General features: G+C 39.2%; 1 protein-coding gene across 2 annotated transcripts in view; it reads right to left on the reverse strand.

Moving 5' to 3' along the window:
• PARD3B (par-3 family cell polarity regulator beta) overlaps positions 1–23,023 on the reverse strand; it is a 431,714-nt gene that overhangs the window by 92,438 nt on the left and 316,253 nt on the right. For both annotated transcript variants that reach the window (XM_074872992.1, XM_074872991.1), the window contains exon 19: positions 7,878–7,988. In XM_074872992.1, the coding sequence (XP_074729093.1) occupies positions 7,878–7,988 (111 nt within the window). The remainder of the gene's footprint in view (positions 1–7,877; positions 7,989–23,023) is intronic.

Below are 23,023 nucleotides of genomic sequence, written 5' to 3' on the forward strand. Positions count from 1 at the left end.
GGCCTCCTCTTTCAGTACCTGGGTATTCTTGGAACATCTCCTGCATGGACACTCGCAGCTCCACTTAGCTAGTGAGACCTCCTGAGTTCACACAACCATCTCTACCATTGCATAAATATTATGCCTTCATTTGAATGAAATCCTAGTAAGTGGAAGGAGCAAGCCTAGCTCCGTGGGATATGATATTCCATGCACATTTCTTTATTCTACACATACGACGTTGAGCCTGGAACCTATTGAACAGAATCTCTCTGTTCAAAAACAGGAACAGTCTGGGATTCACAGGTTGTTTCTAATTAACAGTCCTGGATTAGAAAGCAAAACTCATCTTTGACTGAGCAGACAAAGCTTTAAGAGTTTCAGGTATTTTTGTTTAAGATCACTATGGAGAATTGTACATCCAAACCGATTTCCTGCCTGACTAACCTCACAAGTTGTATTCTCATTTTCATCCTGTAGGTAAGGGAGTCTGAGAACAGGAATTCTGTGTTGTGGCATTACTTCAAACTGCATGCCAAAGATTTATGATAGACTGTCATAAATCACATATAGAAGGGCAAGGAATGAAATGCAGCTTCCAAGTCATTCTTATGCCCTTATTGATTTTGGGGGTAGGCAAGAGCTGACCTACATTCAGAACTGCATCAAAGAAATCCTTAGGCCACATGAGTCTGCCTCCTAGAAAGCACTTTACTACCCAGGTTGGCTAGTACACTGGGCAGTTCCACTTGATTAGTTTGGCTGTAGAAGTTTCTAACAGCAGTATTTCTGTTTCACAGTGTCATTTTAAAAAGCATCAAGTAATAAAACTCCAATATATAAAGAAAAGAATCACACATTGGCCTATTTATGCAAGAAAGAGCCAGACCATTGCTCCTGAGCTGATCTGACCTTTTAGGCGGGCAGGTGGCAGAGCTTGTGAAAACTGGTCTCCACAGCAAAGTGAAACCAGTGCCTCAATGAAGGGCAAACCAAGGACGCTAAATGGCTTGGATGAGAATTTGTGTGCTTAAATTTAGAGGACATGGCTATGACACCTGGGAAGTGCTATTTACATTAATTTCTGATACCTGGAATAGTACTGTGATAGTTAAAGGCCAGTTCACGTGCCACTCTGTTATCCTCAATTCTTAATGTTCTTGATCTAGGACAATCTGGGATCAACTGTCAGCCTAATGTTGTCTTCAAAATGTCCCCCGGCAGTGGGTTAGCCACATGAAGCAGCTCAAAAATTGCTATTTCATTCTAAATGCCACATCACAACCTGTGAAAGGTAGGTGAGACCTATCTACCTCAGCTACTTATAAACAAACATCAATCTTTCAGTGTTCTGTGGTAGGCTTTTATTACATGTTCTGGTATGCAGAGCAGCAGCAGATCTAAAATGAGAATCATTCAGAATCAATGGGTTGGGATTAATCTGTCCTCCTGTCCAGTGCAAGTGCTGCCACAGTAATAAACAGAAATCTGATAACTTCATACTGTCAGCACAAAATGAAACTATGACCTTGACCTGTGCAACATCATCCAGTAACTTTTTCATAACTTCAACATACCATACTACACAGCTATGATCTAATAAGAATCTAAAAGTAATTAACTGGAATTTTTGAAAACTGAAGCCTTAATCAAATATGTATTCTTATCAGGGTTGCAAGCCAGCAATAAATTGGGACATTTAAAAAACTGGGATCCAATCCAATCCGTGATCTGATCAGGGTTCAATGGTTATAATAAATTGGGAGTATTAAAACTGGGATCACATCCAACACTTTGTCTAAACCACAGGACCTAGCTGTGCTGCAAAGTCACGAATACTCAATGAACAGATATACCATGTTGGATTAACCCTTAATAAATAATGATGCACAAGCTCAGGAGTCCCGAAAACATGTGGTTTAACACAGAGCTTAATGGTGAGGAGAGCAATTACCAACATTTTATCAGAGATCAATATGAACTATAAACAGCCATAATAATGCATTTAGACTTGGCAAGTGGATGACACAGGCACAAAAGCTACATGGGGTCAGCAACAATGTGTGTATGTATGATCACGCTCTAAGATGTACTATGCATTCAAAAAATTATACTTTGATTTTTGTAACAGTCTGAGTTTCAACTTTTGATTCAAAACAATTTGCTTTTTCTACCATACTGCCATGCATGCAGTTATTCTTGCTTTCATTTTTATTTCCAGTAACATACAAATTGTTTGTAATTAAATATAATGAAACAAATGCTGACAGAAATGAAATGGAGCTTCACTCCCAAGTATTCTCTCATATATAAGTGGTCTCTAAATGTTTTTATTTCTGTAGGATGCATTCCCTTCGTACAGGGATCTTGCAGCTGCAAAATTAAACCTCTGTTTGCCAAATATCAAAAACATATGTATTGATTTTTTAACTATGGGAACAGGCAACAAGCATCAGAGCCGATAAGAGAGAAACACTCTTCGGTTGCTGGAAGGTTTCCGAAAAGTAAAGGAAATTCAGTCTTTAATATAAAAACTGAAACCATTTAATTTTACCTAAATTTGAGATTTGCTGTAACTTAAGCATTCAGTTCAGATGTTCAGAAAGCAAGGGCCAGATGTTCCTTCTGTTTCTCTAACACTCTACTCAAAAACTTCATACTATTAAAAAAATTTCCTCAATTAATTCCAATGAGGACCACAAAACCAAGACTTTTAACAAAACAACAAACTACTACTCCTACAAACAAGTGCAGGGTATTATTTTTTACATAGAGTGCCTCCTTATTCACCAACTCATACACCACTTTTTAAAATCACCCCATTTTCAACAAGGCACTTCATTTTGTGAAATTTTATTCTAATGTCACAGAAAGGTTCACTTCTGATGGAAGAGAGACTTTGGTCTCAGCAAGAATATTTCAGTAAAATAATCCTAAACAAACAGGAAAAAACAGTTTTCTTTCAATTGATACGTCACTTTATTTGCATTTGAAAGGCAAACAAACTATTATGTGTAAAACTCAAGTGCCCAATATATTTATCCAGTTTGTTTTACAATGATTTTTAAATGTTAGAAAATGAAAAGGCAATTCCAAACAAGTGGGAAAAAGATGGAGAAAGGGAGGAAGAGAAATCTTCCTTTGAGGGAAAGAAAAGAGAGGAGCTCTTCCAGTATTTAATAATATAGTGAACATCTTGTTAAAATGATAAATTCTGAGTAATTTACACAGAACACACTAAAAATACAGATTTGAGTCAGCTTGATCAAAATAAACCTCAGACATAGCATTTGCTTTTTCCTTTTATGGGCAGATTCTAGACCTTTGGAGCACATGCTTTATTACAGCCAAACTCTTTGAAGCATGAACAAAATGATGCGTTTATTTAAAATAGGGCCTCAGTCCAATGAACCACTTGACTTGTGTCAGGAAGGACAAACCACCACCTCAGAGAACTGTATCAGCAGTTAAGTCAGTTCTCCTGAACTGTGTCATGAAATTCTGACTTTCTCCAGTCAAGTTTCAGTGACATTGCATCGCAGTGGCACAAGGATAGCTAAGGGAGGTACAGGGAGAGAAGAATTAAATAGTGAAATTTGGAGGAAGTGCTGAATTCATATTCAATTGGACACAGATAATGCTATTACTAGAGAAGGAATGCTTAACATCCTAAGTTCCTGTTAACCACTTGAAGCTTGCAGAAGTAGTAGTCATATAATAAAGTACTGGCTTTGAAAAGAAAGGAGGCCTGGGGCTGAGGTCTGGAACACATTCCTAGCTTGACAGGGACTTTTTAGGAACCTGGACAAGCAGCTGCACTGCCTGCATGTTAGATTCCCACCCACAGGACGCTTTTTTTTTTCCCTGCTAGATTTTCTCTCTTCTACCTCAGCTGTAAGTGCTTGGGGTCAGGCCCAAGCCTCCATAACAGCAACGAGCACAATGAGACCTTGATCTTGGTGCAGATTGCTAGGGAATACAAGCAGTAAAAAAATAATGATGTCAGCATTTCAGTGCAGGATGTGGAGCTGCTTCAGAGAACTGCAGCTACAAGGCAGCACAAAGAGTTGTACTGAAAACTGAGAATGGGACAACGTGAAATGAAAATAAAAATTACTAGGCTAACGAAATACTAGATTTATTTTCACTTTTTGAGGTTCAAATCTGAAACTTGTCAGCCCATAAAAGGAGTTGCCAGGCAAATCTATGCTGAGGACCAATGCGCAAGCAAGTCCAATCGTTTTGGGAAGCATCTGCACTACAGAGTGAGTGCTGTATACTCTGTCTGCATACGCCTACTAGCTCTAACACATTCTGGATGTGCCAGACTTGTTGCACATGCACTGTACAAATCCTTCGCTGTGCAAGCAGGAAATCCAACCTATTCTGAGCATGATGAACTTACGCTCATGCAGCACACCTACGTAAGATCTGATGTTTCCTGCCAGAGTCACTGAGTTTGTACTGCACAGCCAACCCATAATTGTGCAGTGAACACACCTGACACTTCTGCACGTCTATAAATCTTGTAAAAAATTTCCAGAATAAGGCTGCATCCTTTACAGAAAGCCTATCCCTGTAATTTTGTGAAATATTATTGTACCTATCCAATGCCAATCAAGAAACTCTGCAAAACTCCAAGAGATGGCCTACTCGGGCAAACTGGAAATGCACTTCCTACTGAAAAATATTTCTCAGCTGAGATCTTGGAACAGTATTCTGTTTTTTGGAGAGCTGCCAAGCATATATTGCATGCAAAACCAACATCCAAAACCACGCGAGGTCCACAGCTGCTAAGATGCTGAAATGTACTTTATCATTAATCCTGTCACACCCAGCCCAAAAATCAACTACTCTGACCTCTTCCACTAGCATCCAAAATGGACAGCTTGGCCTCTGAAAAAAACTGTCAGATGAAAAATCGTAGTATCAGTTAGTATGACAGATTCTGAAATGTTTAGGCAGTCAGCATTTAAAACTTTAAAAAGTTTAAGCAAAAAACCTGACTAAGATCATAATAATTGGATTGAGGATCTGAACAAGAATTACTTATACAGCTAATCTTGGAAAGGTAAAATTAGGTGCGTGTTTAAGCTAATTCTAGAAAGGTTAAATGTTAGAAAAGCAATTTGTGTTTTGTTCAAACTGTTAAATACAGGATTTGTTCACAGGTATCAGGGGACAAAATATGCTACATTTCCATTAACAGTTCTGTAGTCTGTTCTATTACATCCCTAGTAGTTTTAACATAGACTCATTTCACTCTTAACAAGAACAGATTTGAAAATATGCCTATGTTCTAGTAAGCTTCAGTGAAGCTTGGTTTTATAAATATGAGACCAAATATGCAGGATTGCAGCTAGTGAAGTCATAGAAGCAGAAGATCTATGGTGTAGATGTGCTACAAGGTTTTCTTTGCCAATATATGCATTAAAATCTTGGACTTGAAATACATTATAGAATTACTAAATCTTGGGACAGAGCTATAAAACTTGTCTTTACTGTCTTACTGAACACCATCACTAGGTGAACAGTCAACAACTAAGCAAAAGGACTGAATTACCTTCAAGTCAGGTGATGTTTCCTTCCACTGATTTTAATCAATTTCCCAAACAGTTCTTACCCACATATGAGAACTAGCTTCCTTATATAATTTTCCTCTAGGAAAGATAAAGTCTCTTCTGTTTTATGATCAACTCAAGCAGGGTTCAGCAGTCTTATGAGGGCAAACATATACAGCCATGCTCTTACTTCATTTAGAAAGTTGAAGCGAATTGCTTGTTCTTACAGCATGTGTTGCATTGCTTTGAGGATAACAAAGGGAAAATTCCTTTGCTCCTCTTCTGGTTTTTATTTTTATTTTTTAATTTTAATCCCCCAAACATATAAGATATATTACCTGATAAAAACATGTGATATTTCTATTCTTGCGAATTATGGAAGAAGAATCAAATATGTGAGTTAAAAATACCATCTTGGTTCATCCACTTCAACACACCTGCTGTTCTCCATTTCAGTCACAAACTCTTCCAGGTCAAAACTGAAATCATTACTAGAGAAACCAGAATGATGAAGATATTGAGCTGCCAGTTTCTTATGCAGCCTTACCAAGTTACTGTCAATCAGTGATGGTAATTTAAAAAAAAAAGCATACAATGCTAAAGAAATATTAAGAACAATTATCTTGTGTCCAATTGGAACGTTAGACCTCTAGACAGAAGGGTTCATTCCTTGCAGCCTGCCAACATTTTAGTAAATGACACTGGCCCTTTAACAGATGGGATACATGCTTCTTAGCTTGCCAGGATCCTAATAAAAGACACTGGCTTCTTTAAAATGAAGGACACATACCTCTCAAATTGCCAGTATCCAAATTGGGAGTCAGCAGTTTAAAATAAAGGCACTCATCAATCTGGCAAAATGAAGGACACGGCACAGAAATTTTAAAACAAATGGTACAAAGTTTCTCCTGACACTACTTAACTTAGATAAACTAAATACTTAAACACTGGCTAAGCATATCCAGTAGCAGCACTGTAGCAACTGGATACCTTACTAGCTTTTAAAACACTAAATATTAGCAGCAGACTTCAAGGGTTGGGGTTTGGATTTATTTCTTTTCCCCATCAAACCCATTAGCGCTACCACTTATATAGCTGACCACGCACCGCATGACTCAAATGAAAGCAGGGTGTCTTCTCCCTGGGCACTGACCAGCACCACAAAGGCTGGCTCATGTGGAAAGACCCTGCCTGCCCAGAAGGAACCATATCTGCTTCCATTCCATCTCCCAGGAGCAGGCTGCTCCAGTGAAGGAAAGAGACTTCTGAAAGCTTTTCCCATGTCCTGACAACACATATTACTACAACTTGGAAAGTTTTACAGCAACTGCAGACACCTCTTGAGAGCCAGCAAGTATGGGCTCTTTAACTTCTCTGATAGCAGTCGTCAGAAGGAAACAAAGACCTTCTTCAACATATCATGAAGTACATCTGGATGAGTTGGGAAAAGGGAGAAAGGAGTTTGCTGAGCCTTGTCAGCACTTACAAACTGTCCCCAGTTACTGAAGGGCAGACATGGGGTAAAGCAGAAAACTATAAATTCTCTTTGTCTGGAAAGATAATGAAATTGATATGATTGGGCATGAAAAAGGAGTATTTTATGAATGAGACAGAGAGCTGGGCTTACTCACATCAGTGGCTCCTTTCATTTCAGGCCTCAGAGCCTTACTTCAGAAATATGGCAACTCACAGCTGGCACACACCCAGGCTCTTGCCTTGCCTATCTCACCCACCCCACTGCATGCAGACCCTTGCCTCTTCAGATTGATTTTAACCATTTTAACCTGCTTTCTTCCTGGTGTACCTTGGCATACTCATCATCTGTTGAGTAGATATTGTTGCAACATGTGGCTAACCAGCAAACCCTGTGCAGAAAAGAACATACCGAAGCACAAAAAGAACCATTTGATGCCACAGCCAGCTGAAGCCAAAGGTCTGAAGTGCTGGAAAACACAGCAGAGGCTGTCAGGAGAGAAGGGAGGAGGTTCTAGCTTTAGAGAAGTAGGGAAAAAAATTACTAAGTCAGCTGGTCTTGGGAATGGGCAGGGGTGAAACAGGTTTTGAAGTAACTCATCTTCACCAGCTAAGCAGAAGTTGGGATTTGAATAGCAGCTACCACAGTGAAGTGCACAGAAGCTGCAGGAGACAGACAAGCTCCTGCCATACAGCAGCCCTGACTTGGCCAGGATACTGGCCTAAAGCTCTGCTTTGTCTGGACCTGACTGCCAGCAGACATGGTCTGGGACATCTCCAGCCAGGCTGTCTGTCTGTCCCAAGCAATCCCTTGCTTTGAAGTTTTTCATTTGATGAACAAACATGCTGCCACCATTTACTCACCTTTCACGTTCATCTTTCATTTTCTCCAGCTCCTCCTCTTTAAGCATGCCTTGCTTTGGATTCCCCTTCTGATCTGTTTTCCCACTTTTATCTTCTTTTTTCTTTCCAAATCTGTTTAAGGTATCAAGGAAGGAGACAGGAGGAAATAATTACCAGAAGAAAACCCAGTACTTTTCTATCATAAACCACAGAAATTTTAGGCAATCAAAACACTGTGAGTTTTTATATTAGTCATTCATAAATTTCCCACACTGCAAAATAAGTTACCAGTATTAAATGGACCATATGCAATAGGAAGGACTGGTTACAAATCAATTTGGACCCTGTACTTTTGAAAGCTATTGCTTGAAACAAAGTTGAAAAGCCCCACCAAACCTGAAATGCAAGGCACTGCAAAGCTGGACTATTAATACAGCACATTTTCAAGTGGCTGAAGGTTCTTCTTACCACAGGACAGCTCTCAAAGTAATCTGCAGTGGCTGTGGTGTCAGCACTCAGACTGGACCACGTGTTCTGCTCTTATCAGTAACTATTGTCTCTCATTCATGTTTGGCCTTAATGTAAGGATTTCTACTTTGTTTAAATGAGGATGCCATCAGAAAGAATAAAATCTTTCTATATTCTGAGAGTACAAAACTAGACAGTTCATAAGAGCTCTTTTTAAAAATACTTCTGGGTTTTTCTTTCAGCCTAGTAATATACTATCACGTAATATTTACGCTGTGAAAGTCCTCCAGAGACCCCAATCAGTTTGGGGTCCCACTGTTCTATACAGTGTACAAATATGCGTAACGTAAGTCTGCTTTATGGGGCTTATAAAAAGGTGACTGAACTGGGAAGCTACATTGCATTTCTGATGGAGCTAGACAGAATACAGGGGTCACGTATGTCAAATATGCTCATGAATTATGGGCCAAAAAGTATAAAAACCTCCTCTCCTCTTCCCCAGTTCGGAATTCTCAGGTCTGCAAGTGAATGATCAATCTGTGTCTTCCCATGCAAATTAACGTGTCCTTGCATGCATGACAATGTAAAGAAAAGTAATGATTTCCTCATTAAATATACCATATTGCAAACTAATTACTCTGACTCAAAACTGCAAACTCTTCTGTGAAAGTCTGCAGCACTGACTTGGCGATCTTTCTTTTACCTTTTTATTTTTCATGTCAGCCCAAACTGCCTCAAGTGGAATAGCTGATCTACTGTGCATATACTTAAGCTGTAAATCACTGACTTTAGTTTGTTCTCTGACAAAAGCAGAAATCTTGCAAATGCTCTGTCAGGCTCATAAGTTAATGATTCAATTTTTTTGTGAATTTAATCAATAATTCTGAGCTTGTGGTCAAATGAAGCTTTTAGGGACTCTGTAGCAAGTCTTCCAGACGATAAGAACCTGGTTAGAAAGGGAATGATGGGCATGAGAGACAGACATGTAGTGTGTGGAGCTAACAAGAAGAAGGGCAAATACTACAGGTAATAACTTGAGAAGCTTTACTGTGGCTCTGCCATGGACTGTGCTGGGGAGTAGAAGAGTCATATCTCAGTGCATGGTTTTCTCTTCCTTATGTGTGGCAATAGAGGTAGATGGTGTCTTACATTCTTTGATCAAAATATACATACACCTCGCCTACAAACAACCTTCAATTCTTTTTTTACGGTCCCTACTCATTTCAGTGCTTTCAGAAAGACAGCAGATACTTTCCATGCTTTAGCTTTTCCAGTGTATAGAACAGCACACTAATTCCACTGCTGCTTTCTGAGTTCTAGCAGTCCCAAGAGACTGTGGAGCCACAAACCCTGTCCAAGGGTGGTGGTGGCAGTGAAGGTATCAGTTGGGAAACACAAGAGTGAGACAGAGGTTGTACATACAGAGTGAGAAGATACAAAGTAAGAAGGGCTCACAGATACAAGACAACCCAGGTGAGAAGGAAAAGCTAGATGAAACTATATATATTGCTCTCTACAGAGATGTCAGGCAGCCCAACAATAAATTGCTTGGGGATGAACACCCGCAGGCTGCACCTGAAACACCCCTGCTTTCCAACACCTGCACATGCTGGGAAGGTCTTATGGCAGTTTTCTCAAGAGAGGCCGTATTAGCACTTGCATCTTGGTCATAATCCAACACTGGTACTTTGTTTATATTCAGGCTGCCTGCTTTTCTCCCACAGTTTCAATTATGGGTTTGTGGAGTCTCATATTCAACTGTAGTATTTATTGATTTTGAAAACATTATTCTTGGGCATTTTGTATTGCTGCAGGGAGTTGAAGTTGGATATGTTGTATACTCGAGAGAAATGTAAAAAAAAAATCTTTAACATACATCCCTTTCAAGTTTCGGTATTATTTTTTGCTTACTGGGGAAATACATTTTGAAATAAAGTGACAATTTTGATTGTAATAACTGCCAACGTGACAACTCTCAGCAAAAATAGTGCTGTTTGTTGGTCGAGCTGCTCTTGCCATAAAATTGGCAAGTTCCAATGTAATTATAAATTGGGAATAGTGAGTCGGTCTTGATAAAAACAACTTTCTTTTTTTTTGCTATTCTTGGCTTCAGATGGGATTTGTGCAGCCTTACAATTTTTACCTGTTATACTAAGTATACAGCATATAGCTCAAGGCTAAGGAAATGTTCAGATTTTTTGCCTCTTTTGCACATTGCTATACCATAAAAATCCATTCTCTTTTATTATTATTGTAATATGTTTTTCAGCTCAACAAAAATCTTGCAAACATTAAAAAATAAAAGCAGCAAAAAATTTAACACTGTTAGAAAAAGCAATATAGAGTAGACACCATTAAAACACAAAAAAACCAGTATCAACCATGCCTGAATTTATACATTCTGTCCTAAAATTTATCATCTGCTCACTGATGTGTTCTAATTGCCATGGGCTTCCAATGATAAAACTACAGCCATTGTAATTTTGCACGGGTTTGTGCACTACAGGCTTAATGGCTCTCTACTGCTTATAGGAACCAAAAAAAGACGTAAGAGTACTTGCTGCCCAACTGGGTTTGATCATGTTCTCATTGATATCAGTGTGAGGCCCTCTCACGATTTCAATAAGGACAGGATAAAATCTACTGTCAAAATTATACTATGGAATTAATCAAATCTATATTAAAATTCTGTGAAAACTGAATGGCTTTGGGTTTTGAAGTTTCCAATTCTCCAGGCAACAAATAATTGGATTGTGGTAAAATCTGTCTTCCATATTAATACTATTGTCAGAAGAATAAAAACATTAATGAAAAAATGTATGGTGCACAAATTTTTAAAAGGTCTGTTTCGCTATACTGTGCACAGCAGAATTCTCTTCAACTTAGTATCTGACAGAATTGTTATTCTGAAAACTTTATGCTGCAAATGGAGAAATGTAAGTAGAAGATCAGAAAACAAATGGATTGGCTGTATCCTCTCATTTTACATCCATCCATAATCAATTTATGTCAAATGAAGCCACTTGTAATCATAATGACAGTAAGGAAAAAATCCGTATCTTCTCAGGTTGAGTGCCTGCCCCAGTTCTCCAATTATCACTGGGAAGCACTGTTAAGTATGTTAAAGCCCTAATAACTTCAGTATACTTTTCAGTTGAGAAAATTAATATTCCAACTATACAGAGCATAGTCCTGTAAACAAAAGCATAAAGGGATTTTCTTTATGTGATCAGATCTCCGAGCGCTTCATCCTTATGGGAAAAGCCCATATACAACAGTTGAAAACATGCTGTGCAATAGTGAGAAGCTATCCTATTTCTATTAATTTCAAAAGGTGCCCTGCAAATAACTAAAAATTTTTCCCCTTAGAAGCATTAAATGAATGAAGTCTGAATACCAAATGTGTGAATACTTCTTGCAGTATTTATTACCATTCTATTGGCCATAGCATTAAAGCATATGTACGCTTCTTTTCAAGGCTTCCAAGGGATAAAAATTAAAACAAACCTCCTATAGATCTGCTCTGTTATACTTGGGATAAACATCTTACATGCAAGACCTAAAGCTGTGGTCATGGCAACACTCTGTTTCTGTGTGGAGCCGTGAGCTTCCAGATCTCAAATGTGTTGATATTTGCTTCAAGGATTAAAATGCAGGCAGGTCTGTAAAGTCCCAGACTTCTAAGCAGGAGAAACATCTGGTGGGTGGAACCCTAAGCAGCTTGCTGACTAAATTCAGCAATTTGGATTTCTTAGTTAATTCAGTTGCCCTAGATCAGTAGGTGTCACTGCAGCTAACAGGGTACATAATGGAATTGCAAACTCTGCAAGGAAATAATTCAAGAGGCCCTATGACACAGTGAAGCAAGATACAAAGCCTAACAATGTCATAAAATCTTGACATCTCCAGAAATGATCTGCAAAAAACCAGAGTGATTTGTAAAGTACATAACAAAAGCTCTGACTCCTAGTCATTTCACAGCAAATGGGGAAAAATGCTGAGATTATTAAAGCAGCTCCCTTATGAAAGACTAGAAATAACCCTTAAAATTAAATTTAAATGTGAGTAAGAATGAATGAGTGAGCAAGAAAGATAAAGATACTAATAAGGTATGATTTTCAGGTCCACACAGGGACTATAAAAACCTTATTAACTGCCACTACTGCCGTGTGTTTTAAGTTATTTTATCACTCAGCTTTACAGCAGAAGAAATACTCTAGAAGCAGTGCTGTGCTTTGATTAATCACTTTCATACATACACTTTTACAAAGTATTAAACATTGCTGTAAAGATCCTTAGTGAGTCAGACTTGTTGGTGATTACAGGCCAGGCTCATTTTACGTTTATGTTAATAGCAGCATTAATGAAATACATCTTTTATGTTTTTAGTGGCTCTGTAAATACCTAAAAAGTTTGTTATTAAGTGTTTACTTATTGGACAGAAGTACAGCACAGAGTATTACACCCGTGGGACCAAGAGCTTTGCAACAGCTGAAAAAACTACAGAAAGAAGAGAACACATTTTGGTAAAACAACTTCTGACATGTTGAGAATGAAGCACATACAGCAAGGGCTGGGCAACACTGTTCAAATCTTCACCGATATCCAAGAAGATGAAAATACCTCCATGACGTGAGCTCTGGTAAAAGGGCAGCTCTGCACAGGGGCCTGCGAGCCAGGAGGGATGAGCATCTCTTTTCCTTTCACCACTACCAGCCCCCTCCTCCCAGCGAGTGGATCCCATTCCCTCTGTGGAGGATTTAGCCCCAGCAACATGGCAATGCCCCCACATACAAGACCTACTGCAGCAAGACCTTCTCATGCCAAAGCCTTGCCCAGGAGCAGGTTTTGACCCAGCCTCCCTGCTTTGACAGGGTGAGAAAAAAGCCCAGATAAGATGATGAATGCCGAAGAGGGCCATTTCGGCCCCTTCTGCTCCATGCTCCCGGGTGGGTAGTGCCTCCAACTCTGGGGAAAGGGAAAGGAAGGGGTAAAATGGGAACACCACTGCTGGGCTGAGCACTGCTATGTGCAACACCAATACTGTTTGGTAAGTTGGAAAGAGATTTGAAAAAGGAAAGAAAAAAAATCCACTTTTAACTAGATTTAGTGAGGTTTGAAGGAAGAGTTATATGGCTAGCCTGGTGCCTCCCTGCTCCCTGCCTTCTGGGGCTCGCTCTCAGGGCCAAGCCAGAGGCAGGCGGCAAAAGCAGCAGCTTTCTGTGGTGAACAACAGGGCACCTTGGGCAATCAAAAATAGCACCCATGAAAAGCGAAAAATGACCTAACCTATCAATGGAGGCACATAGCAATTTGTTAAAATGTCCTGTGCTACACTTATTATTTGTATTTTGCAAATGTAGCTAAGCTTCGTGAATGTGAGTATCGTCATATTTAGCCATCTTCAAATTATTTTGGAAGATAATCCATGTTATTCTAATGCTGCGATCAGAGTTAAACTGGTTACGGTCAGCAGGAAAACAGAAAGTTATGTAGAAAATGCGAATATAAAGAAATAGATATTAACACCAAAATATGTTGCTCCTGTTACGTCAACATTAGGCAAACAAGTGCCTTTTTTGTATTTTCTTTTAAATTTACTGTATCAGGCTGCTGGAGCTAGACTAAAATGACCGAGCTTCCAGATCCAGTCTAATGGGAGTAAAACTTATCTTTTTAACAACTCTGATTAAACACAACCTCCCCCCACCCGTTTATGTCTTTGATGCCCAAATTAGCATCTTTTCTGCAGCATGCTGAATTAATTAGTACAGTGACAAAGAATTAGTCCAGATAAGATCAAAGCTGAAACCATATTTATCTGGAATTTGAAATTAAGAGCGAAGAGTATTAACCCTCAGCACTTCAAGGAGCTTTCCACATGGCATACTTAGTAAGCCTTCCAGGAGTTCATTCAAAATAAATCAACAGTGCAATTTTTTTCCCCACTGAAGTTTTGCTAAAAGGAAAATAAATTTGCCATGAAGCCTGCTACAATGGGGAACTGCCTTTAATGCATACCCTGTACATGCTGCTCATTATGTAACTTGTAGGCATCAGTAGAACAAAGCAAACAAAGCTGAGAAAAGACAGTTAATCACATTTGTATTAATGCTTGGATCATCACATTGTTCACAGACTTCAGGGCTAATGAAAGAATTCCCAGCACCGAGCTGAGAAGCTGCTTGCTGCAACACCTCACAGGTAAATAATCTATAATCTTCAATGGAGAGGGTCACATGCAGAAACGAAATGTCAAACAGAAGCCCTAAATTACATAGTGAAGTTTACTCTGAGAGTATCAACCATGTGGACAGCAATAAAAGAAAATCTTAATTGCTGGCATCATTGTCTCAGATATTATCTGTGTTTCAGTATCAGATAAAAGACTGGAGGCTGTTTGCCATGTGAAATGCAAGAGGTTGTTCTTCTGCCTAGAAATTGCAGAACAAAGGCAATTTAAATAATAGCCCCAAAATCTCTTTACCCATCATCTTCCCTAAGCCTTTGAGCCCCATAGCCTTATTTTTTAAATGTAGAACTTGCTCTTAATTTAGATAGAAGTGAGTTACTGTAACTCATTCTGGTACTTAGGTATTAGGAAATCTTTACCAGTGGGGCAGTCCTTTCCATCTGTACTGTATATCAAATCTTACTTCTGCAGCATATGAAGTGACCAAAGACAAAAACCAAGGAACGTGGTGGTATCCTAAGACTTGGGCCACCTGAGTTAGAAGTGGTTGCTGCAAAACCACAAAGTCCATCTACTGAACCAATGGAATGGAATAACTCCTATCTGACTACTATGTAAATGTAGACAACAGAAGGCAGCTATGAAGAGTCATCCTTCATACTTCAAGGAATTTGTTTTTAGAAAACATGCTGAGGTAGTCTGAGTGTTGGAAACAGCATTTATGAAGAGGGGTCACCACTATTTTTATTGGACATTATTTTATTCCATGAAATGATGTTTCAATCATCTGATGACCATGTTGCTGGTCTTTTTGGTCACCAGAACAAGAATTCTGTATCCCACGTCACATACATCAAGAAAGAAAAAACTGCAGTAATAGAGCACAGCTGTGATTTACAGCTTGATCAGAAGGAGGAAAAAATTGATTTATAGTCTGTCCAATGCAACAAGCCCTGCCTGATTGTCCACCAGACTGTAGAATTACCTTCCACCCAAGTAAGGAATTATTCCCATATATTTTTATTTTTCCCTACTTTCATATAGTGTCAGCCATTTTCCCCTCTTGGTTCCACTCTACAGGCAAGTAATTTCTTCTGAAGTGAATACTAATTCTGTCCCAGACAGTGCACAGAAACATAGCTATGCCTACTCTGTATGGAGTCTGCAAATGCCAATCTGCCAACCCCAGGGGAACATGATAATCACACCCATGTCTTGGGCATGGTAACCTCATACTTAGAGCAAAGAAAAAGGACCGGAGTAGCCCTTGACTCTGCTTTCTTAATTCCCATTTCATTGTTAGCTATTTTCTCATCTCTCCATGAAAAGAAGAGAGAAGCAGGCAGTTAGGCTAGCTACTAGTTTTTCCAGGAATTTGTTTTTCTCTGTCATGCAGGAAAAAGATAAATGCAGTTTCTGACTGAACCTATTCCTCTAAGGTTCAGTCAGTAAGACAAAGTAGGAGACAGAGACTCCCTGTGCAGCCTGTGGATGTTGCCAGCTGCCCCTCCAGAACTACATGCTGACTTTGTGGTTTTCTCAGATGTGGCTTTGGAAATGCTGCAATCAAGTGCGAGCCAGTATGCCTCAGTGTCCCACCAGCAACTCCAGCCCTCTGAAGGTAACCACTTGAAGGTGGGACAGGGAAAAGACCAACTGAAGGAAGCTAAAAAGTAGCTCTTTGTATGCCAAACTTGACAAGAACAGGCTGCCAAGTTTTTTCGTTTCATGCTTTCTCCTCATCTATTGTGTGCCTCTTTCCCCTATTACTAGGCACACGACCCCAGAATTCACTGAAATATCAACTATATATGTATGTATAGCATATGTATACATTATGCATGTTTATAAGGGGAAGGACTTTTCATTTTTCTCGTATCTTAACTCTCATGGTATTTGGTGCTTTTCTTAGCATTTCAGCTACTGAGGCACTATATGAGAATCTCCACTTGCACTAGAAAACTTTTTGCTCAGCCCTCTTGGCTATTGAAAAAACAACATGCCACTGTGACATTATCAGAACTGCAGATACAAAGCTCATGAGGCAGATTAAATAAAAGACATTTGCAAAACAAAACTGAAAACCTGCTACATTTGCACTCAGAGCCATGATACTTCGAGGTGTCAGACTTGCTAATCATCTCAGCACTGCAGTACCCACCTTCTCTACCAAACCACGTACCTTCCTCCCCTTACATGCCACAGTGGGAATTTGTTGGGCCTTATCTGACTTTCATGAAGTGAAACTGCTCATTGCAGGTTCCAACGAGATAAAACATGACCCTTGAAAAACAGCAGGAATACAAAGCACTCCCCTATGTTTCGACTGAGACAACACCCCTGCCTTCATGAAAGCTCCATTCTCTATGGGACTGTAGTGACTCTCTAATGATCAATTAATGTTGAGCATATATCATCATATCCATTCTACAAATGAAGAAACTGAGGCATGAAGGGTAAAAATTTCTTGCCCAGTTTAAAAGGTCCTATTCTCTTTCTCTACTGATCACCTCAGAGCTATGATTACATTATCACTGCATATCTATGTGCCTCATTTTCCAACCAGTTTGCTATGATGCTTTTTCCCTTTGACTATTCCCCGCCATCTCCTTTAAGTTCTCCCCTCATTCAATCCTCCTCCTCTCCTAACACACTCACTCTCCCCCTCCTTGTTCCACACTCCCTTCAGATGCTCTACTGCTGCACTGCTACAGAAACATCTCTTCTGGAGATTTCTGCTGGAGACTGTGTGAAAGGATTGTGTCTTGGGAACCAGCACTCTTGCCTTTGACACACCATACAGCCATATGTAGCAGAGACATGCAGAGATCTCTACAGTACCTGAGCTACCAAAAAACGCTCTCCACTTTTTCTCAGTGGGATGCATTAGCCTGTATTTGAGCTCTGCACTGCTTGGAGTGCTTGAGAAACTCTGAACTAAGAGACAGCACACAGTGAAGAGACCCTTTCGAAGGGAGACTTCTAAGAGGGAGAGAGATGGTTCTTGAATAGGGAAGGGAGGTTGTAAAGGCAAAGAGAAAACTTAAGATGACTTGTTTTTAAGTTCCACTTCTAAGGTTAAAGCATCACAAATCCCACCTCCGTGCCTCTACTATAGCTGACATTTTTACAAAGCAGTAACATTTAAAACAATGCCAAAATAAGCGTAGAGTTATATATACTGTATTTCAAAAGATGTGTTTTGGCATAATAAATAATAGATAGTTTTGCATTTTTAAAATGTCAAAATCAGTCCTTCTGATAAATAATACCTTCCCCTCCCTGGCCTTGGCTATTGTACATTACTAATTAGAGATAGTAGTTTGTGGTTAACATCCTTCCCTACAGATTTATTATTAGCTTGCATATCCTCTTCAGTAGAATTGTGCTAATGGTAAGGTCTGCTGGAGGCCAACTGCATGAAGCCACTGGGAGGAGAAATCTGTTTGCCTGTCAAAACAGTGGCTATCAATTAGAACTGTAAATGTGATTCCTTTAAGTGTCTTGGATGGTAGCAGAGATTTCCAGTGATGAATTAGGGGGCTGAATCACTTTCATATTGTACTAAAGGAAGCTTGCAAACAAACAGCTGTCCACATGAAACAAATTCACCACTATTTTTGAGCGAGTCCAGAAGAACCAGTCTGACCTGCCAAAATTCCCCTGCTATTTTCCCAGAAATCCCAGCTTTAGAGCATTTTATGTGGCATACTGACAAAACTTATACTAGATTATTCTGTGGTTTTCCTAGGAAAACTTGGCTTAGGATAGCTATAGCAACAGAAGAAAAAACAATGAAGTTGCTGAAAGACACGATGCATCAAAAAAGAACCAGTGAGACGATGCAATTCCCCACCATCCACTGATTCGGGATGCAGCCCTGGCGCACAGATAGCAATTTCCCCTTTGATACAAGCACCCAGCTCTCATTAGCATCAGTAAGAGTTGTGTGGAGGTACTGATGGGAATATGTTCCCCCGTATTTTGCAGGAAATTAACACTGCTCACTCGGGGACTGAAGGAGGCACTGTCTGTCATTCTCAGGCTGCCTCTGCCAGTTAATTAAGTAAAAACCTCTGCCCCAAATCTCAAGAGGAAGCCCTTCCCTGTTCTCGGTACAGCAAAACTGACATGAAGCAAAATGTCAGGAGCAGGAGCTGGGAAGTGGCGATGTTCAGGGAAGATGAACTTCAGCCTGCCTTTGCCAAGATCTTCTGCCACTAGGTTTTTGTGGATTTAGAAAATAGTTATTTGAAATCAAATTGATTAGTTATAGCCGAGTTTAAGCTTTAAGAACGATTTAAGAAAGTATTTCAACTCTCATACATTGTGGCTTTTGGTTACTAGTTATTTTCAGCAAGAGGTAATCCTAGATGGCATGTATAAAAACAAGTCAGCAAGACTGCTAACCCTCCAGGACTCCACTGCTAATTTCATGCTAAGATTGTGACTAACTAATACAGGAAAAAGCAAAGGACTCCACCATACTCACAAAATGTGGTTCTGGCAGCCAAAGGACAAGGGTTCAGGACAGGGAATGTTTCATCTAGTTGCTACACAATAGACTCTCTCATCAGGCTGGGAAACTAGACTGAACATATTAAAAACCTTTCCTCAGTGCCACTTTATAAATAAAGAATAAATATCAGAACTAAGTGACTGAAATTTTTAGTCAATTACATGAACTACACAGCGCTCTCATATCTGCTTTCAATAGTATTGCTCATGAACTATGCGCCAGAAACTTTCTTTATAAGGTTTCAGTGAAGACCTGGCAATCACTTCTGTTTCTTGAATCTTAAAAGCAGTAATTCTGGAGCAATCAGATAGAGAAATACATTTTACTGGATAAGGTCAGAGAAAATTGCTAGAATAGTGCTTAAAACCATGAAGTACTTTTATTTTGCTATTACAACTGTGTAGCTTGAAGTTGCACAAACAACATAAACAGCCCAGATTCCCCAAACTTTTTCCTCCTTGCATATTTCTTGCCTTTCACACACTGACTCCTACCACAGATGTTTATACACTATTTTTAGAAGAATTATTTCTTATTGGTGTTTATATTGCCAGACTGTTAATTTCTGTGTGACAACATATGGAATAATCTCTCTGCTTTCTTGTTCACATACAGCAATGCTTTGTTCACCACACAAAGGCTTTGACTTCTTTTCTCACTACCCCCTCCATGTCCTAAGGTTATATTCACTCGTTCAACTATTTGCAATACTAAACCACTAGCACTAATTTTACCTAGTGACCAAAATGAGCACAGATACCCTATAAAATCCTCATGTTATCATCTGAGCATAAAAAAGAGTCTGAAAAAGAACTTAATTACAAGGATGATCAAACAAATGTTAAATTCAAAGCTCATTGCAGCACAGAAGACTGAAGAACACAGCTGAAGTCTGTCACTCATTTCATTAAAACTTCTGCCACAGGAGCTGCCAGGAGAAAACAGCATCACTGCATGAATAAAAACTAAATGGTGTTGATAAAAAATATTCCAGTGTGTGTAGTCAGTTGATGAACTTAACTGTTTTTTGTTTCCAAACTGCCTGATTCAACCACAATTTCTCCTGAATGTATTAGTTGCTAGCCATCGTCCATGAAATAATTTGTAGGGAAAAACTCTGGCTTACAGGTTACCCATGAATTGAACACAATCAGTATTCATTACAATGAACATTCTGCTTATTCATCATTAACTGCAACTGATCACATGCATTGTTTCTGTTTCTTAACTTGATAACTCATTGTTTAAAAACTACCTTCACAAGCAGAGGGGAGGAGAAGCCACTCTGCACTTCTTGAAAAACATGTTTTGGCCACAGGCCCAAAAATTTACTGCATTAAAAACCCCCACAACTATATGAACACAAATTTCACCACATGAGCGCTCACAGTTGATGAATTACGTTTAGCTGAAAGTATTTCATCTGTAAAACAAACTAGAGACCTGACTGTGAAACAACTTAAGCATCTGCATTTCCATTTCTTTGCTGTATTGTTGGTCTTCTATCATGGGAAAGAGTGAAATGAGTGCCTAATTTATCAACTATATACCACTCATTATTTGATCTCTCTATACCACCATTTCTTTTGATTTATTAGATACAACATTTAGAACAGATTTTTTGTCATGACAATTGAGTTGTCTTTGTACTCTCATACTGTTGTTGTGCATCTAGACAACTGCACCAAAGATGTACAGAATTTTAGATGAAGCTGTATTATTGATTTATAGTGCCACAACGCTGTTATTTTGTCATGGTCTTATAACTAAAAAGCCTAGTTGCCTAGCCTCAATTTTGTTTTTGTTCTCATGTGTGGAAATGAAAGCCTTTTACCCCTTTCCCTCCAGTCATACAATTTTTCCTGCCATTTTCTGTCTCACTTGTACATCGCTGTTCACTTGTACCACTGTCTCTTTTCCAGCTGCTGCTGAATAGACAAGTATCACTACAAATACAGTCCATCAATCCTTGGAAAAAAGAAGCAACAGGATATAGGAATGCAAAGCTGAAATCATGGTCAAATCCAAGGTCCTGAATTTCAATAACTGGAAAGCTGTACACCTGGAAAAAACATTCCCCCAAGTCCACTCTCAATTGCGGGAATTAACGACTACATCTTCTGCGCTGTTGGACATACTTCCTCTAGCAATTAGCTGGCATATTCTCTAAATAAGCAGAGTAGTAAAAGCCAGTTAATGCCCCAGTGCTGCTATTGGAAATCTTTAACAAAAATCGCTAGTATTTAACAGATTGGTTGAAATTTGGTTCCAAATAGGGAACTCTCATGTTATGTAGAGGACAGTGAGAATTTTGTCTTACATAATGTGGCTGTACTGTTTGAAAATGAAATGAAAAGGGAAGAGTAAAGAAATGGAGATACCTAAAGGTTCTCATCTTGCTCAAGAAATATCCAGAAGGTGGACTGGAGAGTCTGAGAAGCAAAACGCCTGGACAAGGGAAGAAAGTAAACAATAGATTTAACTGCACTAAGGTGCAAAATACTTGCTTTTTGTTGATTTGAATACAAAAGAACTCAGATGTTGTATTTACGGCTAAGCAAAAAAAGACAAGGAAAATATACATGTCAGATGAGCAAACATTAAGTATCTGTGTGACTTTTGTTGTGGAGGAAGATCGCCGGGGAAGAGAAAACACTAGTATCAAGATAGATGTCCAATATCACTAATGTCTGTGCATTAAATATCTTAACCTGCAAGTTAATTTTATTTCTCTTAACTACACTTTTAAAACCACATTTAGTGGATACCACATTCCAATTTCTCTTATCAGCACAACCACTTCAAACCAAATACACACAGAGGCCTGCACAACACCCCACGTGGGAAATTCCTTCTCCTCTTTGCAGTACTTACTCTCCTGAATTTGAGCATAGGAGGCAGAGCATAGGCTTTCTGTGTCCTTGTGGTTCCAATCACAGCACGTGCTAAGGAATGTTCATTTCCCTGAGGCAGGGCCAAAGGAGAAAGGTCTATTTCATTCTAGCCCATCTTTTTAATTCCCCCAGTAGATGCAGTGTTTACCATTTTACAGAACAGCTGCTTGGAACAAATGCAAACACTGTGTTTGTCCTGTAGTTTTCACCTTATCGCACCAGAGAAACTCCATGCGTCCTTTCAACAAAGGAAGATACTTCTCAGATGTGTTATTTTCCCAAATATCAAACACAGAGAGAAAACTGGTTGAAAATAATCTCAATGCAACTTTATCAAGACCTGGAACAGTTTCTCTAAAAGGAAAACTGTTAAGATAAATCAGCAAAGGCCTCTCTTATCATCATTAAATAGTAACTTAAGCACAGGATTAAATTTAGCCAGATCACTTATGCTACTAATGACCTAATTTTTTGAATTGATCTTTATCATATCCCTTGATGTTCCAGAAATAAAGCAATCTCTTAGACCCCTTCCCTCCTGAATCATAACCCTTTCCAAGAAACTGGTGTGTTCCTCCTTTTCTGAACCTTATACCTAACCTCAAATCAGGACCCAGAAACAACTCAGCAAACAAGATGAAGAATTGTAAGTCCTACTTAAATTCCTTTCATTACTAGCCTTTGCCATTAGCCTCTGGGTCCTTCCATAGCCAGTGAGAAGTTCCATTGTTTGAGCTCTCATTTCAGATTCAAACCATAATCTATTACTAAAATTGTCTCACTTAAACCTTCACCATGTCTAAGCTACGTCACTGCAACACATCCTTGTCCTTGCACAGCATCTATAAAAGTCAACTGGCATAAAGTTGAGTTCATTTGCTCGCCCCTATTCTCACATGTGCCCTTCAGGCTATTGGCAACTGTTTCAGGCTGGAAGCACGGCTGTCCACTAGAATGCTTTTCACTTGATACCTGTCCCTCATGCTAAGACCAGCTGGGATCCACCACTTTGAGACTGACTGGAACATTTCCTTACTTGAGGACCAACATCTGTGAAACGTACTGAATTTGGGGAACTGACTGGGCCAGAGTT

This window comes from Strix uralensis, chromosome 6 (assembly GCF_047716275.1).
Source record: "Strix uralensis isolate ZFMK-TIS-50842 chromosome 6, bStrUra1, whole genome shotgun sequence".
In the NCBI taxonomy this organism is placed as follows: domain Eukaryota; kingdom Metazoa; phylum Chordata; class Aves; order Strigiformes; family Strigidae; genus Strix; species Strix uralensis.